General features: G+C 35.3%; 1 protein-coding gene across 1 annotated transcript; it reads left to right on the top strand.

Moving 5' to 3' along the window:
* The first annotated feature begins 1003 nt into the window (after positions 1-1003).
* LOC134743126 (uncharacterized) lies at positions 1004-9373 on the top strand. The gene is made up of 4 exons (XM_063676468.1): positions 1004-1098; positions 5690-5874; positions 8269-8641; positions 8927-9373. Exons 1-4 carry the CDS (start codon positions 1075-1077, stop codon positions 8978-8980), a joined length of 636 nt encoding a protein of 211 aa, XP_063532538.1. The 5' UTR covers positions 1004-1074; the 3' UTR covers positions 8981-9373.
* The last annotated feature ends 2492 nt before the right edge of the window (positions 9374-11865 follow it).

The raw sequence follows: 11865 nt of genomic DNA, 5'->3' as shown, positions 1-11865 counted from the left end.
TACTACTAAAAATATTCCCCAGTTATATAAAAAAAGTTTATTTACTTGTCAAAGTAAACAATCCTCGAAAAAGGTATTTTAATCTAACATTCTGTATATATTTTATACTTCGTGAGGCTAATGTTGTATAATATTAATAAATGTAGTCCAATAATAACACCAACTAAATACATGTAATAAGTACAAACATTTTGATGTGATTATAATTTATGATTATCTAAGCTGTCATTACCTTCTCACCATATAGGTAATCTGTTCACAGCCTAAACAAAAAAAAAACCGGCCAAGTGCGAGCCGGACTCGCGCACGAAGGGTTCCGTATTATTACGCAAAAAACGGCAAAAAATCACGTTTTTTGTATGGGACTTAAATATTTATTTTATTCTGTTTTTAGCATTTGTTGTTATAGCAGCAACAGAAATGCCTGGTGACAGACGGACAGACGGACGGAGAGTGAAGTCTTAGTAATAGGGTCCCGTTTTTACCCTTTGTGTACGGAACCCTAATGACGTTATCAAATCGACCAGTCTCAATCTACCTATTCGAATCTATGTCATCTCATGCGATGACGAAGCAGCCCACTAAACAACCGCGGTAGCGTCAGTAGTTAAATGCCAAGCTCTATTTAAGTTAACCATTGTTGTGTGTGTGAAAGATTAGCCTGGCCTGTTCAGTTGTTCACCTCTCTTCTATTTCATAAGACACATTTCCAAACAATATCAAAGTTCATTAAAATGCAATTACTGCTTATAACCTCTAGGTAAAATTTAACTATGATGAAAACTGAATTGGCGTATTTATTTGTGCACATTAAACTTTCAGTAAATAAGTAGAGCCTTTCGAAATTTCAGACTACCATTATTACAGCGATTTGGCGGCTTAATCGTTATAATATGTAAATTATTGTAAATATGGCTTTTGAAAAGAAATGTTGGTAGTAATATATGGCATTTTAATAAACTTTATTGGTGAGCAGCCTCACCTAGAGCATCGTAAAGCAGATTTTTTTATCAAATGTTATTATTGTTTCAGGATAGTCGGATGAAAAGGTAGACCGCCTGAGAAGAAGATAACATGAGGTTCTCGGCGAGGTTACATGTATGTATCGTAAAATAAATCTACAACCCATTAACACATTTTCCATATCTTGTTAAATAAAAGGCTCGACTAGAACTATCGCCATCGTTTATATCAAATGGACTATGTTGCAAATCATAGGTTACAAAAGTTCGTTTGAAATCAGTAAACAATGGGGAATGAAATGACAGTGCTACGTAATTCGGTGTATTTCAAATAAATTCAGTTTGCTGAAATAATGTATTTTTGCAGCAACAGTGCATTCATTGCAGACTAGTTAGAATGGTAATTCACATGGGAAAACTCACTGAAGCCGCTAAGTCAAGGCTAGGATGGATGATCTTGATTAAAATTAAATTAATCTGAAATGACCTACACTTCGGCAAGCGGATGTTTTTATAATACGCTAGAACGCCTTCATTCACCTTCGTAATCTGTTTTCTAAGGATCTAATAAGTACCTAGTAACAGAACAAAAGGCACATTATGTCAGAGACTATATTATAATTAATAAAATGTTATTACTGTAACGTGGTAAATTGATAATAGGAAACAAAACTGTTTCTGATTTAATAAACGAGCATATTAATAATTATGTCTCAATCTAAAGATATGTTTTTCATTTACATAAAATTATGGAAGTATGGACTGTTTAGGAAAATAAGCACAGTAAATTATCTTGTAATTTTAAACAGTGTTAGCTTTATATGGAGTATTAGTTTTATTGGCAATATAGAAGCTATTGGCAACCGCCGATGGAAGTGAATAAGCAATGAGCCAATGAGTCAAATTGAAATTAAATACTTATGTTCCACGTCAACTTCGTGCATGTAGGTAAGGCGTTTGCTGGTGGATGTGATATGAATATATCGTAAGGTAAGATATTAAAACCAGCGCCGGGCATCTCGGCCCGGCACACGCTGAGACTGGAAACCATTTGCCCAATTTGATTGTAAGTACTTATAAATTAATAATTGTTTTTCTTATTCTTGTTTTTAATATAAATTAATTAATATAAGCCTTTTATTCAGACATATTTTTTTACAATTTGAGAGTTTAAATATTATTGTACACAACTTATCCAAGTATATAATTTAACATGATATTAATGTTTCAGACAACATCGGTTTCGGTTTGGTCTGTATGCCGTTTGGCAAAGGCCTCTTCCATCCCTTTCCATTTTTCCCTGTCTCTCGCCAGTCTGGTCCAATGTCTCCCTGTGAATTTTACAATTTCGTCTTCCCATCTCATTTTTGGTGGTCCTTGTTTTCTTTTTCTATCTTTCAGGAACCACCATATAATTCTCTTGCTCCATTTTTCTTTGCCCCTGATCGTATGGCCTGTCCACCTCCATTTGAGTGTTTTAACTTTAATGGTTACATCTTCTACACGTGTTTTAGATCTAATGTACTTGTTCCTAATTCTGTCTCTCAATTTAACTCCAATCATACTTCTTTCCATGGACCTTTGACACACTTGTAGTTTGTTTAAGTTGTTCTTAGTTAGTGTCCAAGTTTGACTGCCATAGGTTAAGACTGGTAGAATGCATGTATTAAACAACTTCCTCTTTGTGGCTATATTAATTTCTTTATTCTTCATTACTTCTCTCAATGACCAGTACCGTTTCCAAGCGTTAGTTGTTCTTCTAGCAATCTCTTTCTCCATCTGGTTATCCATGGATATTGTTTGTCCCAAATATATGTATTCATCAACGTATTCTATGGTTTCCTCGTTTACCACTATAGGTGTCTTTTTGGAGTTGGTCATTGTTTTTGTTTTTTCTGCATTCATTCGCAGCCCCATTACCTCACTCTCGTAAGCTAGTTCCTTTAGCATATTTTGTAGGTCTTCAGCTGTTTTGGCTATCAGCACTAAATCATCTGCGAAGCGTAAATGCGTAAGAGTAGTACCATTTATTTTAACTCCGTATTTGGGATTCCTATCCCATTTCAGATTTCGAAATATTCTTGTTTTATGTAATTTAATTTTTTTTTTTTGTACTTCTGGATATGTGGCAATAAACAATTCTTATTCTTATTAATAAAAAAGGTCAAATAAGTTAAGGAATCAAATAATATGCGTAGTTTCTTATGATATGCTTATATCTTTTAACATGTAATTTTCTTTCAAAGTTCAAATGTTCATCGGGTACCTACCTATATATACAAATACACTTACACACTTAATATTTTAAGACCAGCCTATTAAATAAAGTATACATTTTAAAAAACCAGCAAGAAAAAATATAGCGCCCGTGAAATAAAATGATGCTGTTTTAATAAGCGTGCTACCTATTTGTTGTGTCTGGTTTATGGCCTCGGTGTTTTATCAATAGCTAAGGAACTTTCTGTTTAAGCTTAGGGTTTTTCAAATAATGACCAAAATTATAAATTTTGCTATAGGTAGCGTAGTGGCACCACTGATCGACACTTTTAGGAGATAGTGGGGTTCTCTATAAAATTGAGAGTTATTTAGTCATCATTAAGCCAAAAGTAACGCTTGAGTACGGGAAGGTATATTCTTGAGATTTATCTAGGTTGTATTGTTTTTATTAACTAGACTCAGGCTAGAAGAAAATCCAAACAATGGAAAAAAAGTATAAATCTCCAATCATCGACACTGAGTCTCCAGTAACCAACACCCAGTTATCGACATTACCAGTTACCGACACCCAGTTATCGACTATTAACCCGACTGTTACCCGTAATGTGCATTTGCCAGATCACCACAATGATACCATGATACCTTTGTCGGTAATTAAATAAAATTAACTATTCAATAAGTATTCATTTATTGTCTACAGTACCCATTGTATTAGAACTGTTAGAAATATTCGTGCATACACACACAATAATACACATAATAAGTATAATTTCTATTCTGTTATTTTCACCAGATCTCTAGCAGCACTGAATTTTCACGCTGCCATTTTCAAACAAAAGGACGGATTTCGCTCAAATTTCAATGGGTGCTAGTCAACAGTATGCTGTCTAGTGCACAGTGTTAAATTAAAAAATCGGTTTCCTAGGTACTCTTATTCTCTTAGGTCAACAAAATAAGTGTCGCTTATTGGTTCTTGTCGGTCATTGGTGCCACTATATTAAGTATGTTTTATTTCATTTCAACGAACAAGCCAATGTCACTCCTTAATGTGAATTTCTTTCCTTTACAATTTTGCTAATCGTTATGGTACAACTTTCGGTTGCCACATCCTTGAAGCTTATACGATCTCCTTATCTCGTCACTTAGCTTCTACATATAAACACATGATAGGTACTACACACACAAACTAACAATCGATAGCAGTTCTTTGGCCTGCCTCGTCACCTGTGTACAGTCAGGATCAAAAGTAGCGTTTCAGACTATTATGCGTCAAAAATATCTACCGTTCCCTAGCTGATACCTAACAACAAGATTTGTCTCTAACCGCGAACTGTCGAAATATATTTATATTTAGAAAAGTATCCGAGGGTGGCCGATACTTTTGGCGTGTTGTTCCATACGCTACTATTGATAGTATCGATGCTTACTGTACGAGACAGTACTTATACAGTTCATTTGAATTTTAAATTGCGCGCCTGAGAAATGTGCATGGAATTACCCCAGGTCTGCAGGATTGCTTTAAACGACAAATCGGTGTATTTATCCATCAATTCTTGTTGCTAGGACCTGCTTGATTTATGTAATACGATTATAGATACCTAACTTGCACGTCATGCGCACAAACATGATACACGTTTTTCTTGGTGTGTTTAATACCTGATTTTGATTATATTTTTTAGTTTCAAAAGCTATTTAGTACTGACTTTTAAAAGAATTTTTGACTATTTACCTGTATTCACCGCTGTTTTTTTTTTATAAGTGTAGTAACATCATAACATACGCGCTGCGTGCTGTTTATGATCGCTGTAAAAAAAAGCGGCGGTTGACGTATAGGATAATACATGTAAGTAAGAATATTGTAGGCAGCATCAAACATATCAGGCTATGCTAGGCTATTACTTTTGATGCTGACTGATGTACAGGTGTAGATCTCCTATGCAAGTGTAATTAATTATGTCCTCAAAACCAGTGTTTTCAATCTGCTGGTGGCGATCCCACGGGTAGTCGCTAGAGTTTGCGTTTTTAGAATTTTTACATTCACACAGCCTCACATTTAAACAAGTAGATTAAATTATTAGTAACCAATTTTAAATCTGAAGAGTTTTAATTAAATATAAGAGTATTAGGTATTCAAAAATCAGCATCATACAAAACTCGCCTTTCCATTTTGTGTTGTTTATAGCAAAAAGTATACATTTTGATTGAAAACAACACACATAGTTTACAAAAACATCCAGCATCTCGGAAAACTTTAAAAGTAGACTGAAATCGTGGCTCGACGAGAATAATTTCAATAATTATCAAGATTTTTTCAATCTGCCTCATGCAATATAAATAATAAAATTTATTGTAATTAAATATATATACTGTATTTTAATAAATTTATATTTAAAAATAAGTACTTCAATATACCAAATGTAAAATAATCTCATTATGTATTGACTTATAATTGTGTTATGAATAATAAATGTCATTTCGTTTCATTTGATAATAAAGTCTACTTTTTCCAGTTGCTGACTTGCCTGGTGGTGTACGCGTCATGCGCACACGCAATCATGGTGAAGTTCGGCACGAAGGACGGGCCCATCGAGCCACCGCCGCCGGAGCGGCAGCTACCGCCCGTGCAGCCCTTCCGCGTCCCGGCGCCCGTGTGGGAGGAACGATCTAACGACACGCCCGACCCTAACGCTCAATGGTATGATACATTGATACCATCGCCTACACTGTTACAGACAGTTCGTAAACCTTATTACAAAAAGCTTAAAGTCCACCGATGGACAATTAAGAGTGTCGCTGTTTGTACATATGATCTTAGTGCTAAGAGATGATCTACGGGATGGTATGTGAGGTGACTAGCAGTCGTATGATGGGTGGTTTATTCCACGTAATAAAATAAATGTCATTTTTTACTCGCAATTTAAAGTTTCAGACATTTTTATTATTACTCTGTCAGGTAGACAACTACCTCCACCATAAAGATTTATTTAATATTTTTTAAGAACCCTAAAATATTATAATAAAACGAACATAGGGAGGCTATGAATATGAAGTATTATTCTTTGTTTGACCAATGGTTTAAAGCACTGAGTACCTAGTGTTTCTACTTCTTAGCAGCTGTATGGAAGTAACGATCTAACAACACGCTTGACACTAATGCTCAATGACAGACACGACTTTATAAAAATTAAATATGTACAACTGATCATCATTCCTGCATGATAGATATGACCTCAGTACTAAAAGACAATGTAATGATCTGCGATGCTACCGACCCCAATGCTCAATAGTATGACATACCAAGAAACCATCTGGGGGCACGGGCCACCTAAGAGCAGCATTAACTTCTTCTTCCTCCGTCCCTTAGTCCCAGTTCTATCTGGGGTCGGGCCTCCTTGTACGGCGGCGCCAGGACGCTCTATCCTGAGTTGTCATAGGGGTAAGGTTCTGGGCTTTCATCTCCCGCTTGATATTGGACCACCATGTGTCGGGAGGTCTGCCTCTTCCCAAGGATTTAGTGGGGATATTTAGGACGGATTTAACTGGGAAATGATCATCTGGTCTCATGATGTGGCCGTGCCTGCTTTTCTTTACTTTGTCCATAATAGGGGCCACTCTGAAAGAGCCTCTCACGTGCTCATTGCGTATTCTATCAAGACGGGTAACACCGCCTGCCCAGCGTAGCATCTTCATTTCCGCTGTGTGCAACTGCTGTTCGTGCTTTTTTGCCATTGTCCAGCACTCCGCTCCGTACATCATAGCAGGTCGGACAGCTGTCTTGTAGATCTTGCCCTTAGTTCGCACTGGCATACGGGTGTCACAGAGTACTCCAGTTAGCGATCGCCATTTCATCCAGGCGGTGTTAACTCTGTGACTGACATCTGACCTAAGAGCAGCATTAACACTGACGTTATATGTATGTGTAATATTTTTCAAACGCTAGGATTTTCGTCAGATTTAGATTGAATAAGCAGATAAGATTATTATAAGCCCGGGAAAGATAATTTTAATTTAAATAGCAAGGTAAGAGTGATTTGTTCTTTATTGTTGCAAGATGCTGCCACCATCGTTGTAAAGAATTCATTTATTTGTAGATTCTCCCACGTTTTCGTTAGTTATGCAAATTTTATGATTACGCAAATAGGTAAGTTCAAGAAACCCAAGTAATGCTCGTAACTGTAATTGACTGGGTATTTCAATTTAATGGGAATTCGTATTTAATTAATTACTTATTATTTGAGGGAAAAAAATCTTTCGTATTTTATATGTGTAAAGTTGTAGTAAAACTCTGTTGTTGTTGTACTGCGATACCACTAAAAAGACTAGGGGCCCGTTTATCAAAAGCTTGTAGCTATTGTAATACAAGTGGAAGTCCCTTTCTAACAAAAGCTGTCAAAAAGGGACACCCACTTGTATTACAGGCTACAAGCTTTTGATAAACGGGCCCTAGGTACGTAGGTACATTAAAAAATATATAAACTGTGTCGCTTTTTTTCTTTTGTTTTTCTGTTCACCAAACAAAATGAGTGAATCTGAGGAAAAAATTCGATATATATACTTATTTTATTTCATTACAGGGAAAAATGCGACTCATGCTGCGAAAAAAACTTGTAATGCTAATGAACTTTTAACGCAGTGCGTCAGAACAGTACTTAAGAGTAGCACAAATTTGGTTTATAGTCCGGAAATTTTGACGTCAAAGATAAAAGCTCGTTTTGGCTGTTACGGATAAAGTCGATACCATTTTTGAAAAAGTGAAGCAAGATTGGGCTATTACTTAGTAGTCATAAACTAGCTGAAAAGCCATTGAAAACTTTGTGTAGGTGTACAAAAAAGCTCGATATTTGGGTGCGACACGAGCTCACTGAAATAAACCTTATTAATCGTTATTGGCGTTATACCACACTCATCTTTAGCCAATTTTCCCCGACCTATTATTTACTCAACAATTTGGAACTTTAATGTACATTTCGGATATTGATTTACAAATGCAGGTATATTCTATCTGCATGATTTTAAGACTCGTTTAGTAGTACTAGTCCCGTTATGTCAACATAATTAACTATAACTATACTGTTTTTCTATTCAACAGGCGGCCTCAACACTTCATACCGCAGCCGAGATATACTCAGGTAGTCTACTCTCCGCAGCCTCTAAACAACGCGCAACGATTCGTCAACTCGTATATACCAATACGTCAACCCGTACAAGCCCAACCAATTCGACCTCAGGACTACTTCACACCTTCTCAGGTCTTGAGTTCACAAAGTCTACCTGGCTTCGGTCTGAGATACTTCCTTCCTACTTACAACCCTGATGACCAACCTAAACAAGCTAAGCAAGAAGATGCTAAATTAAACGCAATAGATGCTAATACTCTAAATGATAGAAGAGACTCGTCCAATGATCTACAATGGCAGTTCGAAAAGGATGTAACTAAGAGGAACACAAGAAACACGCAAGAGGTATGTAATTCTTAAATAATATCGACTTGTAAAGGTGACATACGGATCAGATGTCAACTGCAGTAAAGTCATAATCGCAGCAGTAATGCGGCGGCGAACGTCGCTTATTTTTTCAAGGAATTGACAAATACAACGGTGGCAACAACGACGCCGTAGCAGTAATGCAGCGGCAGTTGACATGCAAACATCACCTTAAACCTACTTACTTATTATTTTTAGTAGCTATGTATTTTAGTTTTATAATAGTATTATTTTTAATATTTTAAATTATTATTTTAAATACAGGCAGCGGTTCCCTACGTCTACCAGTTCCCAGCTCACGTGTCTCGGCATCAGTAATAAACTAATCCTAGCAATAAGTTTTATCAGTAGGTATCATCGCAGTTCTATTGAATTAAAAAGAAAATGTCAGTAAAACTTGTAACTTTGCGATTTTGATTTCATGCCGTGTAGAAAATTCCTTCTCAGTCCATTTTTAAAAGGTTATTTTTAAATCTGATTTGTAATTATTATCAAGTTACGTGATAGAAAGGTGTTTTTCATAATTATTATACAGTCAACGTAAACGCTTCGTGAAGCATTAAGTACATAATAATACATTTATTTGAAAGCCATCTCATTGATATCAGGATCGCAAAGTAGAGAGCTTAATACTGTGATGTCATTAGATTGTATTGTAGTGTTAGATAAAAGTGCCAGAAGATAAAGTATTTTATAACGCTAACGCGTTATGGTCGTTGCCAATAAATCTCTCCTTGAAAAGAGGAACTCTTGGGTGTTCCGAATTGGATATACAAGGTACTGCTAATAACAGTTGGTAAAGAGTTAGACGAAATGAAGCGTTTAATTGAGATATTTCATAATTCATACGAGCATTGAAATGGTCAGTACTGAATATGTACTAAACTTAGTGTTGTAGAAAATTATGTAAGTACCTACACATTTTTGGTGAATTGTCGTTTGAACCTTTACGAAATACTGAGTGATTAATTTAAACTTCTTGAATGACTATGTAGGGGTTATAGTGTTTATAAATTGTTATTTTCCCATGTTAATTGCTATAATTTTTAAAGCCAGCTGTTATATAACCAGTATAGTTCCATTCACATTTGCTCCGGTCCGTTAACCTTACTGTCATTAATAAATATATTATGGATGGACTGAAAGTATATTACGATAATGACTTTTTGAGCTGTTCAAACCACAAAAAGTCCCTATCGTGTGTTCAACTGCGTAACGAATTCGCCGGCTTTATTCGCTTTGTGCTCTATGGAGGACGGATGACATAATTGTCTCATCTATTTCAAAGTTGAATAATAAAATGTTTGTATTCATTTGACTGTCATTACTTACAACGCTTTTGTTAAATAAATAAAAATTAGCCTAACAAACTAAATCCATTCGCAATGTTTTAAAAATAGGTACAGTGTCTTATTGGAACACAGATTAAAATTAAAATTCCTAGGTACAAGCAGGAAGGTGAGCTAATAATAGATAAATAAATTGTGTACTAATGTATGTACTGTACTTGGTTGAAAAAACAAGGACATACATTTCTTTTTAATATATCCACTATATCCAGTAGCGAATATTTGGGAAAATACGTCGGAAAATATTTGAGTAGAAAAGGATCTCAAAACTTTCACGGAGTACGAGTATCAACTCAATACTTTTATAAAAGTATTTTGTAGCCTGGAGTGTACAAAGGTCTACAGCCACGAAGCGAATCATCAGCGTAGCGTAAGCTACATTTTCTCTCATCTCTTATTAGGTATTAACACAATGTCAACCTAGTTACTTAGTTTTTCAGCCTTTAGATAATCCTATTAATGTGACTTAGTTTACAGTATTTAATTTTGCTTGTATGGTAGTAGGTATTTGAAGGATATAATTAAAGAAATTATTTAAGTATGAATACTTACTATGGTCTTCGGTTACCGCGATACTTACTCATGAAATAAAACTATAAAAACTGATTATACCACGTATATTGAATTTATAATACATCCTGACGTTTCGAACCCAACAGCGTTCGTGGTCAACGGGTGACTGAGGAAAAACTACAAAGTGCAAAATACCCACATACAAAAAAAATGAACCATCATAAACTATAAACTTTAAGGCTGGTTGATGTACATGCAAAATCGGGATCGTCGGGATGTATTATAAATTGATTATACGCGATATAATCCGTTTTCTTAGTTTTATTTCATACTTAATGGATTAAACTCATTTTATTACAATTGAAAGAACTGATAAAATATGTATATTTCTTTTTTTTTTTATTAGTAAGTGAAGTTAAATATTTTAGGAAAACAAAATCCAAACATGCGAGATAGTGTTAGCCCAGCTCTAATAACCAACACCCGGCGACGATGTAGCCCGGCGTATTGCACGCGGTACGCCCAGGCGTATATCACGCTTTATGTGTCGCTTACGCTTCGTGGATGGATTTTGTACTTTTCGGGCGTTTACGAACCGTTCCTTACGCCTCCTTAGACAGAAGGCTTTAGAAACGACATAAAAGAGAATCTTTTCGCCTAAACCCCACCTTCCGCTACTGGGAAATTTAATTTCATTAAAATAAGGAAATATCTACGAATTAATGCCAATACCCTTTATTTTATAAACTATACGATTTATTCTGTGCATCGTAAATATTCAGGGAATTGTGTTAATTTCACGGTTACGGACATTAAGTGAGTATTGTATGTATAAATAAATATTAGGTTTTTAGTGTATCTTTGCAAGTTATTAATCTTGCCTAATTTTTTATTTGTTTTATTTTTATTTTCTTTGATTGTGTTTTCTAGCTGTAACTATAACGCTTGTAAATATGTACAATAAATAAAAAATATAGAAATTTTGTAATGACGTTTTTTATGACACCATACCATATACCTAATTAGGTTCATATGAAATTCGTCACTAGGTATCGCAGAGTTCATTATTAAGTGAAATTATCACCAGTGAAAATCAAGAGTGTACCTAGACTCATTGCTAGTCCAAAAATATATTATAAACACGCTGTATAAACAGATGAGTAAATAAAGTAAGTACGTAATAGCGTGGCATCAAACGTAACAAAGCACAGCATGATAATGTGTGGCACAAGCGGACATACTCGTAATCATCTTGATCTCAACAAGTTGAAGCATACCTACATCGTGTGTGTGTGGTGCGAAAATTGCTGGGAATAAATTGAGATCCAAATTTGAACGTAA

Source organism: Cydia strobilella, chromosome 7 (assembly GCF_947568885.1).
Source record: "Cydia strobilella chromosome 7, ilCydStro3.1, whole genome shotgun sequence".
Classification (NCBI taxonomy): Eukaryota; Metazoa; Arthropoda; class Insecta; order Lepidoptera; family Tortricidae; genus Cydia; species Cydia strobilella.
This window is presented reverse-complemented; position numbering and strand designations above follow the sequence as displayed.